Here is a 17,653-nt window from a genome sequence, read left to right as displayed (position 1 = left end):
ACTGCAAGGGATAGAGAAAAATGGTCAAACGTGATCGCGAACATCCATTAGTGGATTGCATAAGAAGAAGAAGAATTGATTAAAAATCTGTATCGTAATGAAACTCTGTATCATAATGAAGTTCATTATGATAGAGGTAGTGAAATCATAATATAGTATGAGAATAGAAAAAAACATATAAATTTTACTAACTTTTGTGGGTGGTCCATTGTCTCTGACGCGCAGTGTATATTCCATTATTAATAAGATTCTAAATAATCTGATAATAATAATCTAAATCACTTCTGAATAATTTCCTATTACTCACTAACTTATATAAATTTAAAAGAGTTCATTTAAAATTGGCTTACCTTTGGACTGCTATTCTGTGAGCTCTTCGGCGTCAAAGATGTTTTGCCAATCGCTTGAACTACCACCTCGTTAGAAGACGTCCTCCTTCGGTTAGACGATAAAGAATATATGTATAATGGAATGAGCAATTTGTGGAGCAAGTGATCAGTCAATACGTGATTCAGGTCTGTGATATTCAAACATAATATGTCGTTCAGGTAGTGCAAATGGTCCAAATGTTCTGCCACTAAGTCTGATAAGCGGTTTTGTGATTGATGGCTGTAAAAGAGGAATCTGAGTATAGTAACATTAAAATCATAAAATCACCCTCTAACAGGAATTTTTTTCCTTCCTTTGTGATGACTGAGGGAACTGAACTCATTTGCCAAACTACATTTTTTATTATTAAATGAATGGGAAAAGAATAGTTATTTATGAAACAGTTCGTGAAGTAAGCTTTCTGCGATGTTTAGAGCACGAGCACGCTATACATTGCGTAAGTTCGCAAAAAGTACTTCACGCACAGTTTCATACAATATTTTATCTACGATAAACAAATTTAAAAACTGTAACTTTTCGTCACGGGAATTCATTTCTATTCTACAACTTTTAGAACATTGACATTTAAAAATTCTAACTTCCTTCAAACCACAAAACTGTCAAAACTTTTGTTGTAATTTATTGCTCATTATGTCATCACCATGACAACGCGAAAGTTAAGAATATTTGATTATATAAAAGTGTGTCAAAAAAACAGTGCGAGAAAGTAAATCCCATTTAAACATTGTTACTTCACGCACACTTTAAACCCTTCACGCACTGCTATCTATAATGACAGTTTTCAGAAACTAAAAACTTATACATAATATGACATAGAGTAGATAAAAGTATTTTTGAAGTGTGTAAAAATAATTTGATTAAATTCCCAGCTAAGCGCTTTCGGCTTACAAAAGCATCTTTTGTTAGCCGACTCCACTCCAGATGGGGAGTGCTTAAACCTTACAATGCTCAAATTTTTTAATGTGTGTTTTGTGAAGTCCCAAAGTGCCGCAACTTACTAAATTTGAGGCCATCAGAGACACTGTTTTTTACCAAAAGTGCCAAAATCAACATTATATGCCATTATAGAAGTGACATCTACATCGAAAAAAAAAAGATAGTAGCAAGTTTCGAAAAATAGAAAGCCACTTGATTCAACCTATAAGTACACCAATATACAAAATGTATGCAGCCAACATTTTTCCCACGACTGAAACTCTTTGATAAGAACTAATTCGAAAAGATATCATTCCTTGATCGGCAATAACACTTCGCGTTTTCCTTAAAGCTATTAATTGAAATATAGCACTATAGATAAACGTCGGACACTCGTGGAAAGCAGCAGAATAATTTGTTTGCGAAATAGTATGGTACAGTATTTCTCATGATCATCTTTCAGTGCGTCACAGTTTTTCGATTTCTTTCTAACGCATTAAATTGTATGTGACAGAAAAAAGGCACGTCGGTGATTACATTTCGTCGGTGACATTTTTATAACATTTATTATAGTTATTCTAGTTGTCGATAGATGGCGCCATAATAAAAAAATAATTTTTTTTTAATTAGATAATAATATTACAAATATAATCTGTATAATTTATAAGACTATACAAATCAAAGAAAATACCATTTTATAAATGCAAGAAACACATTTGATTTGTTTTTATTCCAAATTGAAAATAAAATGTGACAACTGTCAGATTTAACTAAAATGTCATGTTAGAATAAATGTCATAAATGTGTATTATCACGGACTTACCCTTTTTCCTATCATTTGTTACGCACTGAAAAATGATCATGAAAAGGACAATATAACTAGACCCAAACCCAGACATCCAAAGTGAAAGTTATCCTCCAATACCAAATTGTTCTATATGGTCCACATAATGTTCAGAAAAAAGTCACACCATTTTGAGCGTCGGGTTTGAGGGGGAGAGGGGGGAGAAATAGGTAAATTCGTAGTTTTTTACGCTTTTCGTCAATATTTCTAAAACTATGCGGTTTAGCATGAACAACCTTCTATACAAAAATGTTCTACATTACATTTAAAATAAAAAAAACCCTATGCATAATCCTTCTAAAATGAACGGTTCCAAAGTTACGGAGGTAGTATAGTATAATTGATCCAAAAAATGGCATAACCCAGATAGTCCTGTCGCCAGTAGGGGTACAACGGCCTCCTTAATTCAGATGGACTTACCCAAGTTTTCTTTATGTATTTTGACCCGTAGAACACGAATTTTTTGGGTAACAGTCGATCCGGATGTCGATAAGATTGTTATAAACAAAGAACTTGAGGAATCACATAACAGCGATTTTTCGCAAAACAAAACATGTTTTTGTATTCTTTCGGCCATTCTAAGCAAAAAATTATTTTACAAGTTTTTTGGTAGGATGCATAGTTTTCGGCATAAACGGGGTTGAACTTTCAAAAAATCGAAAAATTGCAATTTTTGAACCCGAATAACTTTTGATTGAAAAATAAAATAGCAATTATGCTTACCGCATTTGAAAGTTCAAGTAAAATTCTATCGGTTTTGTATATTTTCATTGCTAGAAATTAATTTTTTTATTGTTAAACAAAGCTATTAACACATAGTGATTGAATGATGTTTTCAATGTATTTCTAATTTGTAATCGAACGAGTAGGCGCGCATACAGAATTTCTACGTACATTACGTCCATTAAAACGCATGCATTGGGCCCGGGAAACACTATGTGTTTATACCTTTATTTAACAAATAAAAACTTATTTTTTAGCAATGCAAACAATCAAAACCGATAGAACTTGACTTGATCTTTCAAATGCAGTAATCAGAATTGCTATTTTATTTTTTAATCAAAAGTTATTCCGGTTCAAAAATTGCACTTTTTCGATTTTTTGAAAGTTTAACCGCGTTTATCTCGAAAACTACGCGTCCTACGAAAAAACTTGTAAAACCATTTTTTGCTGAGAATCACCCAAAAAATACAAAAAAGTATTTTGTTTTGCGAAAAATCGCTGCTATGTAATTCCTCAAGTTCTTTGTTTATAACAATCTTATCGACATCCGGATTAACTGTTACCCAAAAAAATCGTGTTCTACGGGTCAAAATACATAAAAAAAATTTGGGTAAGTCCATCTGAATTAAGGAGGCCGTTGTACCCCCCCTGGCGACAGGACTAAGACATCCAAAGTGAAAGTTATCCTCCAACACCAAATTGTTCTATATGGTCCACATATTGTTCAGTAAAAAATTACACACAAGTTTGGGGGGGGGGATATGGGGGAGAAGTCGGTAAATTAGTAGTTTTTTTACGTTTTTCGTCAATATTTCTAATAGGTCTGGATCCCGCGTATGAAAAAAAAGTTGATTAATAGCAAGCTGAAAATTTGTTAATAGCTTAAGGGTGTCTAGTCGGACAAACTTTGATATATGGGAACACTGGAACAGGGGAAGTTTTATTTGTGGAACAGGTTAAAAATTTGAAACGGTCGGACCACGAAAACGGCACATGTATTTTGTCCGACAGAACGGACTTAAACTCTCCGAACAGAGATTAAACTCTCATGCAAAAATCAGACTGCTATGTGTCACCAAATGGGCGTTTTAATGAGTGGAACATGTAGAATATGTCAAATGACAGGAATAATGACAGGTGATAAATAGCAGTCTGATTTTTGCATGAGAGTTTAATCTCTGTTCGGACAGTTTAAGTCTGTTCTGTCGGACAAAATAAATAAGCCGTTTTCGTGCTCTGACCGTTCCAAATTTTTAACCTGTTCCACAATTAAAACTGCCCCTGTTCCAGTGTTCCCATATATCAAAGTTTATCCGACTAGACACCCTTAAGCTATTAACAAATTTTCAGCTTGCTATTAATCAACTTTTTTTTCATACGCGGGATCCAGACCTATAAAACTATGCTTTAGCGTAAACAATGTTCTATACAAAAATGTTCTACATGCAATTTAAAACAAAAAAGGTCCTATACATAATTGTTATAAAATCAAAGGTTCCAGAGTTATACGGAGGGTGAAAAGTGGAGGTTTTCGATACATTTTATATTTTTTGGGCAATTTATAATATTATTACTGATGAAAGAAATTTTCTTTAACAGGATTGTGTTTTGTAAATAAAATTTGCTATTTCAGTGGCCGATGGTATGTTAGTGATAGGCCCTTGAAGAAACGTTAACCTCACCACCCAAAATCATCATCAATTGCCCAAAAAATATAAAAAGTATCGAAAACCTCCACTTTTCACCCTCCGTAACTCTGGAACCGTTGATTTTATAACATTATGTATAGGACCCTTTTTTGTTTTAAATTTTATGTAGAACATTTTTGTATAGAACATTGTTTACGCTAAAGCATAGTTTTCTAAATATTGACGAAAAACGTAAAAAACTACTAATTTACCGACTTCTCCCCCAACTCCCCCCCAAACCGGACGCTCAAAATTGTGTAACTTTTTACTGAACAATATGTGGACCATACAGAACAATTTGGTGTTGGAGGAAAACTTTTACTTTGGATGTCTGGGTTAGGCTTTTTTTTTGGACCAATTATACTATACTATCTCCGTAATTTTGGAACCGTTCATTTTAAAAGGATTATGTATAGGGCCTTTTTTTATTTCAAATTTAATGTAGAACATTTTTGTATAGAAGGTTGTTCATGCTAAACCACATAATTTTAGAAATATTGACGAAAAACGTAAAAAAACTCCGAATTTACCGACTTCTCCCCTCTCTCCCTCCCAAACCCGACGCTCAAAATGGTGTGACTTTTTTCTGAACATTATGTGGACCATATAGAACAATTTGGTGTTGGAGGATAACTTTCACTTTGGATGTCTGGGATATGCCATTTTTTGGATCAATTGTATCATACTAAAACAAGTATATATTCAAAATATAATGGAGTATAGAAAAATGAAACGACAATATATATAAACATTATATACTTGGATGAAACATGGTACGATAAGCATGACACCGTAAAAAAGGCTGGATAAAAAACAGTAAAAAATGTTCAGTTCAGTTCAGTTCAATAAAGGTAAAATGATTATTATTTTACATTGCGGTGGAGAAAATGGATAGATCAACGACTCCCTATTGATATCTGCCAAAAAAATGAAAGATACGTCATTGGACTAGTACGATGATTTGGACAGTGATCTTTTTGAGTCTTGTTTTGAAAAAAAACCTTCTCCCAAAAATCCAAAAATTTCTATATGAGGAAGATTTGTATTCTGAAGAGACAAAGTTACCAATTTTAACAGAAATATGTTGTTGATGACTGTGGTCTCAAAAATGAACATAACGTGTTTAAGACTACCTCTTTATTTTTGTATACTGAATCCAAACGAATCAATATGGCAGTGGCGGATCTACGGGGAGGGAAAAAGGCAAAATTTCCCCCCTAACAAGGTCCAAAATCAAAGAAAAAAATTGAAGAATCAAATGTATTAGCTGACATGAAACTTAAACCACGGACAGACAAATTTAACTCAATAAACAGGCTATGTTAGGAAAATTAAGGGAACTTGGAGCATATCAGTTATTTATGTCTTTTATATAGTTTGGGCTCATCTTTTTTATGTCTTTTGGTTGATGTTTCATTTAAGGCGAATTTCCCCTCCCAAGGCAAATGTCTAGATCCGCCACTGCGAATATGGGCGCAATTAAAAAAAATACAAGAAGAAAAAATGTTGCTCTTAAATTTTCATCGGCTGTTCTGCAATTAATTACAGAAGAAGAAAAAACATTACAGCGAGAAGTTGAAAAAATATCATTGAACACGTAATGGGGGTGGAAAATGAATAAGCTAAATATTTACCAACAATAACAAATTTAATTATAACTGTGTGACAGTGAGTATGAATGGAGTTGTAAGTAATTAGAAATATATTTTTGTTTACTGCGGTATTTATACTAGGTTTAATATATTTTTATATTCGATACTTATAGGACTTTCCAGATTGTTCAATTTTAATATAACAGGGAAAATGTGCTATACATGGTTTTCTATTTAAGAGCGTAGGCGTAAAATTTCGCACCACTGTGTTTCCGATGCATTCATTTTTTTTTTCGAATCCTGAGAAAACTAAAAGTATTTTTGAAAAATTTAAACGCAGAATGAAAGATTGCATATTACCGAGGGCCAAAAGTCACTGAAAACTTTTATGTTTATTTCAATAAGTTACAGGGGTGAAAAATAAAGAGAAAATTTAGTGTGATTTTTTATTTCAAATATCTCATTCAAAAGAAACTTTTTGGTTATTCTAAGGGATTTTCGGCCCTCGGTAATAATGTTTCATTCTACGTTTAAATTTTTCAAAATACTTATTAGTTTTCTCAGGATTCAAAAAAAGAGAATGCATTTAAAACACACTGACGCGAAATTTTGCGCCTATGCCATTAAAATCGTATTTTTTTTATTTTAAATGAAATATCATTTTAAGAAAATAATACGTAATTTAAAATTTTACAGCATAATACGGTCTTATTGACATCCGAGAATACTACTTGTTCTTCACACAATGTCTTTCTATTTAAGAGCGTAGGCGCAAAATTTCGCACCAATGTGTTTTAAATGCATTCATTTTTTTCGAATCCTGAGAAAACTAATAAGTATTTTTGAAAAATTTAAATGCAGAATGAAAGATTGCATATTACCGAGGGCCGAAAGTCCCTGAAAACTTCTATAATGTTTATTTCATTTTAGAAATACGTAGAACGTAGTAGTTTAGCTTTAGAAGTGTACACACGTTAAATTGGTGCTCCCGTGCTTTTTAATTGATTTTTGCTGGAAATAAGGTATTTACTTATTAAGTTTTATTTGAATTATTGCCATCAAAGACTATTAATCGACAATTTAGTGAAACAATTAAATGCATTTTTTTGCGTTGGTCGTGTAATTAAAACATAATCACCAAAAAAGAACTACTGTTTATATACAGAATCAACTTGGATTTTTTTCGCTGGTTCCAGTGGCGTGCTAGTGTATTACTCTTTTTTCATTTATTGTTTTATTCTTATTACACCATGCCTTCAAAAATTTGTGTGTGTTGTAATAAATCGTTTAAAACCAACTTAATGATTCAATGTTCGGTCTGCAATAGACATTATCGACATGCTTGTGTTAACATAACATCAGAGGAACTCCGTGTCCTGAGTGATCCTGATAAAGGATATAATTGGTCTTGTTCAAGTTGTAGAGTAATTGGCAATCAAATAAGCGATTTGAAAAAATTAATTATATCACTTCAAAATGATATTCAAGAGTTGAAAGCTGAAAATGTGAAAATACAACCTAGTACACAGCAGGTGGATTTAGAAGAAGTCATCGAGGAACTTAACGACAGAAATAGACGCAAGAAAAATTTGGTCATCTTTGGAGTTCCAGATCACAGTCAACAGGGTGAAGTCGCTAATGATAAGCTGGAGGTTAATAAAATTATTAATCTCTTAGATCCGCAATTTGATATTTCAAATCTGAGGCTATTTAGGGTTGATCGATTTTCTGATGGAAGAACTCGACCGATCAAAGTAGTTTTACGCGATGAAAATCAAGTATTAAAATTAATTCGCAATTCAAAAGTTCTTAGGAATGGAAATTATAAAAATGTTTCTGTTGCGAGTGATCGCACTCCGCGTCAAATTACACATTATAAAAAATTAAAAGAGGAACTTATTGTAAAAAATTCGGACGGCCAACAAAACTTCCGAATAAAGTATATTAATGGTGTGCCAAAAATAGTCCAAAATTTAAACTGAACAATCCCAACAGCTTTTCAACTTGTAAAGAAGATTTATTATGCTACTATCAAAATGTGCGTGGATTGAACAGTAAATTGAAGACTTTTTTGTCTGCTGTTAGTGTTTCTGAATTTGATATAATTGCTATAAGTGAAACTTGGTTAAATGAGGAAGTATCCAGTAATGAATTATTTACTGATGATTACGATGTACATCGAAAAGATCGTAAATTTGATTTAGTGGATAAAACAAAAGGCGGTGGCATTTTGCTTGCAATAAAATTTTTTATAAAGTCCGAGGTAATGGATACTTCACCATTTGATCTTCAGTTTCCATTAATTGATATGTTAGTTATTAAATGCAGGATAAGGTATATCGTTTTTTATGTAATGGTATTATATATTCCTGATAAGTTAAGTTTATTAGATTTTGAATTTTTCTTTGAATCTTTAGAGCAACTTGATTATTTGAATGATAATTTTGTGATTATTTTGGGAGATTTTAATGCGCCTAAATTTATTGAGAATAACATATCGGATAGAAAAACTGCAGCAATTTTAAATTTATTTAATACTAATAACTTGGATCAATATAATGATATAAAAAATACACTTGAACGAATACTTGATTTGATAGCATCCAATATAAAATGTACTGTGTCTCACGATGATTTGCCTCTTGTAGCTGAGGATGATCATCATCCGGCTCTACTAATAAATTTTAATAACATATTTTCTAAAGAAGTAACGTTTATTCCAAATTCACTTGATAAAGCTTATAATTTTAGGAATGCAGATTTTGTTAACTTATATTCAAGTATCCTACAGAGTGATTGGAGTTTTATCGAATGCTGCGACGAAGTAGATATTGCTGTACAAACTTTTTATAATAAAATTTATGACATTTTTGATAAGCATATTCCGGTTTACAAAAATCATGCTCATAAATATCCACCTTGGTTTGATTCCGAGATTATAAAAAACATAAAACTAAAAGTTAAATTCCGACGCAAATATAAAAAATCTAAGATTCATTCCGATTTTATTGAGTTTAAAAGATTACGACGACTAATAAAATATCAGGTCAAGGTGGCATATGACAATTACTTGGAGGATATTCAAACAAATATTTCTCAAGACAAAACTAAGTTCTGGTCTTACATTCACTCTAGAAATAAATCATCACGAATTCCTGGAAACATGAGTTTTGAGGGAAGTGATTACAAAGATCCGCAAGCCATAGTGAATGCTTTTGCGGAATTTTTCAGTAGTGTTTATTTAGTTTCTGATGAAGAAGGTGGTTGCAATTATCCAATAAACCCATATATGACATCAATTAATTTTCAATCGGTTACAGAGGATGAAATAAATGCTGCTATCAGAAAGTTAAAAGATAAGATGACATCAGGCCCTGACAAGATTCCCTCGTTTCTTATTAAAGATTGCGCTGGTGCATTTGTCATACCTTTAACCAAGATTATAAACTTATCTATACAACAAATGAAGTATCCAGAACTATGGAAGGAAGCAAGGGTGTGTCCGATATTTAAGGCTGGGGTGAAGTCAGAAATAGAAAACTATAGAGCTGTCTCTATTTTATCTAATTTTTCAAAGGTTTTCGAAATCGTATTATATAATAGGATCTTATCTTCTGTTCAACTTTATATTTCATCTCATCAGCATGGTTTTGTTAATAAAAGATCAACTGTAACCAACTTGGTTTATTTTACCCAATATCTTTCTGAAGTTATTGACGATAATGGCCAAGTTGATGTTATATATACCGATTTTTCGAAGGCTTTTGACAGAATTGATCATGAAGTATTACTTAGCAAGCTTTCAACATTTGGTTTTACTGACGGTGCTCTTTTATTGTTAAAATCGTATCTTCAGGGAAGGATGCAGTTTGTAGCATATAATGGTTATGTCTCAGAAAAATATCTTGCTGCGTCTGGTGTGCCTCAAGGTTCCAATCTCGGTCCATTGCTCTTTCTACTATTTATTAATGACCTTCTTGAAAATATTTCATGCGAAAGATTGGGCTTTGCTGACGATTTGAAAATATTTTCTACTATTAGGGAGCTGGATGATTGTAACCAACTTCAGCAGAATATAGAAATATTGGAAAATTGGTGCAACAGCAACAAATTACAACTTAACACAAAAAAATGTAAAGTAGTCACTTTTTCTAGGAAATCAAGTTTATTTGTATTTAACTATAGTTGTCACGATAGAATATTAGAAAGGCAGAACACGGTTAAGGATTTGGGTGTAATTTTTGACACAAAACTCACTTTTGTGGAACATATGTGTGTTAAAGTTTCTGAAGCGTTGAAGGCTTATGGGTTTTTAATTCGCAATTGTAAGTCATTTAATAATATAAAGTCATTAACATTGCTATATTATACTTATGTCCGCTCTAAACTTGAATATGCCAGTATTGTATGGAGTCCTTTCTATGATTGTCATAACATTGCAATTGAAAGCGTTCAGAGAAAATTTCTAAAATTTTTAATGTTTAAAGTAAATGGTCTTTATCCGGCTAGAGGTATAGATAATAATTACTTGTGTGATCGTTTTAGTATGTGTAGTTTAGAATTAAGAAGAAAAGTTGCATCTTTAATTTTTTTGTACAAACTTGTTAATAATGCAATTGATTGTATTTCAATATTACAAAACATTAATTTTAATATTCCAAGGTCAAATTTAAGAACAAATGTATTATTTAGGTGTACAAGAGCTCGTACAAATATTCTATGTAAGGCTCCTATTAATGTAATGTGTAGAAATTTTAATGTTATTGGTAAGCATTGTGACATTTTTTCATGTTCTCAAAGGAACTTTATAAAAGTAGCTATTGAGTGTCTGAAATAAGCACTAATTTTTTATTTTATTTTTTTTATTAATTTATTTTCTTTTTCGGTTTGAATTTATATTAATTTTAGTCTAACTTGTATTATTAATGTTATTTTTTTGGTACTACTGCTTAAATCTTACCTATAGGTGTTATAAATTATGTAATATTTTTATCATTGTCCTGTAAATGGGAAACTGTTGGGCAATAAAGCTATTATTATTATTATTATTATTATTATTTCAATAACTTACAGGGGTGAAAAAAAAAGAAAATTTAATGTGATTTTTTATTTCAAATATCTCATTCAAAAGAAACTTTTTGGTTATTCTAAGGGACTTTCGGCCCTCGGTAATAATGTTTCATCATTCTGAGTTTAAATTTTTCAAAAATACTTATTAATTTTCTCAGGATTCGATAATAGTGAATGCATTTAAAACACACTGGCGCGAAATTTTGCGCCTATGCCATTAAAATCCTAACTTTTTTTTATTTTAAATGAAATAACATTGTAAGAAAATAATTTACGTAATTTAGAATTTTAAAGCATAATACGGTCTTGTTGACATCCGAAAATACTACTCGTTCTTCACACAATGTTGCCAAACTGAATTTTGTTATCGGTTTAAATTATCCAGACAAATTTCGAGTCTACTATAATTATTCATGTATAACTACATACATGCCAGTCACACCCAATACTTACTCTGCATCATTTCTAACACAAGAATCCAATTCTTGAATGTGTTTACCAATGAACCATACTATATTTGAGAAATAGGGTGCAGCTGTTCTATCCCTAATAAATGCCAACATACTGACATCTTCAACTTTGTATACATTTAAAGTTAGAGTCCTCACTGCTATCCTTACCATAGATTCTGGATGGTTAAAAAATTTGATAGCCTCTGTGTACAGTGGGAAATCATTGGTATGCTAGAAATTATAAAAAAATATATCTGGTGTAACAAAATAGAAAAATCAATATGTTTAAATATAGTAGAATTTAGGATTATCCGTGCGCGGATTACCCGGGCTGCAGATTATCCGTGCTACTATTCAAATTGCACTTTTGAGGTTTTATGCATCACCGTAAATCAAAAAAAGGTCTTGGTAAAACAGCTGGAATAAAGGCAAATGGAGTCCCCATTAACAACATTAGATATGCAGATGACACTGTCATATTAAACTGGAAAAGACTGCAAGACTTGTACACACTTCTAAATAGGTCAAAACGGCAAACAGGTGTACGTTCTCAAAAAACTTCTGATAGTGTGTAAAAATTTTTTTTTTACACACTATCAAAAAGTTTTTTGAGAAAAACTTTTTGAAAAAAAAAACAAAAAAAAAATTTTTTACACACTATCAAAAGTTTTTTGAGAACATACACCTGTTTGCCGTTTTGAACTGTCATATTAGCCGAAAATATTGGGGATCTTCAGAGGCTGGTGACCAGATAACGGAGTTTTAACAAGAATTTGGTCTAATAATGAACGTCAAGAAGACAAAATTTATGAGAATATCGAAAACTCAAAGAAATAACTAGAATCTCTGTATAAATGGATCCAATGTCGAACGAGTCGACCAATATGCATAATGTATATTGGAACAATGATCAACTCCACAGGTGATTACTTCCAGGAAATCAAAATCAGAATAGAAAAAAGGCTACAGCAAATTTTAACAAAACGAGAAAAGTGCTCCGCACAAGAGATTTGAAGTTGGAGCTAAGAGTTAGGTTGGCTAGGTGCTACGTTTTCTCGACTTTGTTTTATGGAATGGAAACTTGGACCTTGAATGCGGCATCAATGAAAAAAAAATAGAATCATTCGAGCTGTAGGTGTACAGAAGAATTCTGAAAATAACGTGGACAGAACACGTCACAAACAAAGAGGTTCTGAGAAAGATGAATAAAGAAATGGAAGTCTTAAATAAAATCAAAACAAGAAAATTTGAATATCTCGGACATATTACCCGTGGAGAGAGATACAACTTGCTCCAATTGATTATGCAGGGAAAGATTCAAGGAAAAAGAAGCATAGGGAAACGCAGAATATCGTGGTTGCGCAACCTGAGAGAATGGTACGGATGTACCTACATTAAATGAACTTTTCAGAGCAACCGTATCTTAAGTCCGAATAGCTATGATGATTGCCGACCTCCGTCGCGAAGATGGCACTTAAAGAAGAAGAAGAAGTAAATCACTCGACGCTCTAGAGAAGAGTCGCTACTCTGCTATATTCTTAACATGTTTGTTTTTGTTTTCAAAATGACAACCACCAGTGTTAAATTCAAGAGAAATAATTTAACGACTGAACAAAAACTAGAGGAATCATTTCCACGAATCTCTGAAGTTGACAAGTATATAATAAAATAATATATCAATAAAAACAAAGTGAAGCTACAAAATGTCATACACTTATCAGTCTTAGACGTTGAAAGAATCGACTCTTCAACAACTCGATGAAGCAGTTTTCAGGTGGTTTCTGCAGAAAAGATAGGAGGGCGTACCAATCTGTGGGCCAAATAAGTTAACTCACAGGCTAACGAGAGAGCTACAACAGGTAAAAAACGAGAGCTTCCACTCATATATTACGCAGTTATCCCCAGACGATCACTCATTATGGAAAGCAACAAAAAAATTTAAACGACCAAACATAAGCATCCCTCACATAAGAAAAACTGATACAACATGGGTACAATATAACCCTGAAAAATCTGAAGTCCTCGCAGAATACCTAACAGATGTTTTCAGTACCATCGTCCAACAAAACAATACTGACCATGACGTCGAATACTTCTTAAATGCTCACTACCAAGTATCGAGTCCTATAAAACCCTTCTCCCCACACAAGTACTACAAGAAATAAAATTATTAAACCCACGTAAGGCACCTCGACACGATTAAATAGTAGGAGATATTTTGAAGAACTTGCCACGAAAAGCAGTAGTGCACTACTGCTAAAAGCACTACCATATACAATAGTATACAGTATACTAAGGATTGGATACTACTATGCTTCTTTTCATGAGCATTTTTCAGTGCGTCACAAATGATAGAAAAAAAGGTAAGTCCGTGATAATACACATTTATGACATTCATTCTAACATGACATTTTAGTTAAATCTGACAGTTGCCACATTTTATTTGCAATTTGGCATAAAAACAAATCAATTCTGTTTATTGCATTTATAAAATGGTATTTTCTTTGATTTGTATAGTCTTATAAATTGTACAGATTATTTTCGTAGATATATTATACAGGGTGTCCAGAAACTCTACCGACAAACGAAGACAGGAGATTCCTCAGATAATTTTAAGACAATTTAACCCAATTCACCTGGTCCGAAAATGCTTGCTAAGGGAGCTAGAGCTCTTTGAAGATGGCGTCATGTAATTAGTTTTTCTTAAATACCTCCAGATCGCTTCTAGTTAGAAAAACGAAAATTGGTATGCCTATTTACTTTCCAGAAATGATTCGATTCCATCCATTGCGAATTTCTAGTACCGGTCATAGGCGTCCGTTTTGGGTAGGGCAACGGTTATTTTATCGCCTAACTTTTTTGTCTTTAATTTTTAAGCATTTTTGACTCTGAATTATTAAATTGTGAGGTATTCTAGTACTAAAAGGTACTCTTACTTTAAGTCGATAGGATACACCGTTTTCTAGAAAAATCGATTTGAAAATTTTTCGTTCCTTGAATTTAAAAAAAAAAAAGATTAAAAAAAACCATTTAGAAAGATGAAAACTGGTACATTTATTTATATTCCAAAGATTAATCGATTTCAATAATGGCGAATTTCTAGTACCGGTCATAGGCGTCCGTTTTGGGTAGGTCAACAGTTATTTTATAGCATAACTTTATTGTCTTCAATTTTTAAGTATTTTTGACACTAGATTATTCAATTATGAGATATTCGAGTACTAAAAGTTACTCTTGCTTTAAGTTGGTAAAATACATCGTTTTTTTTTAAATTTTTTTCAAGTTTTTTTCAAATTCCCAAAACTAAAAACTTTCAAATCGATTTTTCTAGAAAACAGTGTATCCTACCGACTTAAAGTAAGAGTACCTTTTAGTACTAGAATGCCTCACAATTTAATAATACAGTATCAAAAATGCTTAAAAGTTGAAGACAAAAAAGTTATGCGATAAAATAACCGTTGCCCTACCCAAAACGGACGCCTATGACCGGTACTAGAAATTTGCAATGGATGGAATCGATTCATTTCTGGAAAATAAATATGTATACAAATTTTCGTTTTTCTAAATAGAAGCATTCTGGAGGTATTTAAGAAAAACTAATTACATGCCGTCATCTTCAAAGAGCTCTAGCTCCCTTGGGAAGCATTTTCGGACTAGGTGAATTGGGCTAAATTATCTTAAAATTATCTGAGGAATCTCCTGTCTTCGTTTGTCGGTAGAGTTTCTGGACACCCTGTATAATTAGTAAATAATTTTTTTTCGATTATAGTGCTATCTATTGACAACTAGAATAAATGTTATAAATGTCACCGACGAAATGTAATCACCGACGTGCGTTTTTTTCTGTCACATACAATTTAATGCGTTAGAAGGAAATCGAAAAACTGTGACGCATTGAAAGATCCTCATGAGAAAAAGCATATACTACCCCATTCAATGGAAAATGGCACAAGTCATCATGGTCGTCAAATCAGGTAAGCCGCTAACCGAAACCAACTCATATCGGCCCATCAGTTTGTTACCTCTAATGTCAAAAACATTTAAAATACCCTTACTTAAAAGAATAGAAGAAACGGTGCCTCTAAACGAGATTATACCGGATCGTCAATTTGGATTTAGAAGGAAACATTCAACAATACAGCAGTGCCATCGAATTTAGTTTAGTTTTAGTTTAGAAGGAAGATAATACTGTGCTTCGGTGTTTTTAGATGTACAACAAGCATTCGGTAGAGTATGGCACGATGGACTACTTTATAAAGTAAAAACTGTCTTGCCTGATCGATTTTACATTATCTTAAAAGCGTATTTAATAGATACTTACAAGTGAAAATAGATGATGATCTATCAAGTTATAAACCTATAAAATCGGAAGTTCCTCAGGGTAACGTAATTAGCCCTTTCCTGTATCTCATTTTTACTACAGACCTCCCACAAACCGACAATATTATAACGGCTACATTTGCAGATGATATTGCAATAATAACCTCAGACATGGACCCGACGAGAGCATCTGAGAAGCTGCAATACCACCCGGATAGCCTTTCTAGATGGCTACATAAATGGAAAATAAGTGTTAATACCGATAAATTCTCCCAAATAACATTTACTACAAGAAGAAGTAGGCCACCTCAAGTTACCATAAATAACAACCCCATCCCCGTAAAAACTGTGGTAAAATATCTTGGACTCCACTTGGATGAGAAACTGACATGAAAGACATACATAAAAGCAAAAACAAGCCAACTTAATCTGAAAATTAAAAATATATACTGGCTACTCAATAGAAAGTCCAAACCATCATTTGAAAACAAACTGACCATCTACAAATATATACTAAAGCCAATTTGGGCATATGGGATTGAGCTTTGGGGATGTACCAAAGAATCAAATACCAAAGTATTACAGTCATTTCAGTCCAAGCCACTTCGTTTGATATCTGGAGCACCTTGGTATGTAACAAATCTAACCTTACATAGCGATCTAAAAATCCCATTAATAAAAGATGAAATATCGTCTAGACTGGATAAATACAAAGAACGAACATCAGATCATGACAATCTGTTCATAAGAAACCTATTCTATTCGAGAAGATAGAATCGAATCTGGCCAGAAGACGTTCTTGAGTAACTGTACGGAGAGCCGTTACTGAATGGTACCCGGCACATGCATATTACAAAATATAAACTATTTACTTATTAAATGAAGTAAAAGATAGACGTACTCGCAATAATTTATTGTTAACTCCCGACGACCGGTTTCGCTCTCTTTAATACGCAGAGTATCTTCAGTTCAGTGGCGGCTCGTGATTTTTACAATAGGGGAGGCTATACCTAACTGTAAAATATCTAGACTTTGCACTAGCAAAAAAAATCCGCCAAAAAATCTAATTTAAGGCCCCATCTTGACTATTTTTTATTTACATTTTATAATATCATAATTCATAATTTCATAATATCATATCATTTTAAAAATAGTTCGTCAAATTGTAAAAGTATATTACCAAAGTTTGTGTCGTTTATTTGTTAACAATTCTATCTCTATAAGTAGATATGCATTTCAAAATTTGAACTTTTTGCAGTCCATACAGGTTGAAGGTTCACATTTTTTAAGATACTCAACTGAAATTTTTTAATTCTAAAAGCGGCCTTCTGCGAATCCAAAACACGGTAAATTACCGATATTTTGCTTTGCATTACAGATATCGGAAAAAGTTATTTGAACAAGTTGTTCCAAATATTATTCTGATACCACATACCAAATTTCATCACAAAATTCGCACTTTTAGTTTTTTTATTATTTCTAGTCAGGATCCTAAAATTGCAGTGGAGGCTGCTGGCCGATCAGCCGCCCTTGCCCAATCTCCGGGCAGCGTCTGCGTTAAACTATAATGCAGCTCTAAGGAGACCGGGTCTCAGTAAACGCTGCTGGGCTGCGCGGAGCATAAGCAAGTGAGATTTTCCGGCTCCAGTTTTAGGATCG

General features: G+C 32.7%; 1 protein-coding gene across 3 annotated transcripts in view; it reads right to left on the bottom strand.

Annotated features, from left to right (window-relative positions):
• LOC126882373 (protein CLEC16A homolog) overlaps positions 1-17,653 on the bottom strand; it is a 103,672-nt gene that overhangs the window by 60,606 nt on the left and 25,413 nt on the right. For all 3 annotated transcript variants that reach the window (XM_050647282.1, XM_050647284.1, XM_050647278.1), the window contains 2 exons: positions 11,676-11,905; positions 351-609 (listed from right to left, as the gene is read on the bottom strand). In XM_050647282.1, coding sequence (XP_050503239.1) covers positions 351-609; positions 11,676-11,905 — 489 coding nt within the window. The remainder of the gene's footprint in view (positions 1-350; positions 610-11,675; positions 11,906-17,653) is intronic.

Source organism: Diabrotica virgifera, chromosome 1 (assembly GCF_917563875.1).
Source record: "Diabrotica virgifera virgifera chromosome 1, PGI_DIABVI_V3a".
NCBI classification, from domain to species: Eukaryota; Metazoa; Arthropoda; class Insecta; order Coleoptera; family Chrysomelidae; genus Diabrotica; species Diabrotica virgifera.
Note: the sequence above shows the minus strand (reverse complement) of the source record. Positions and strands in the feature narration are given on the sequence as shown.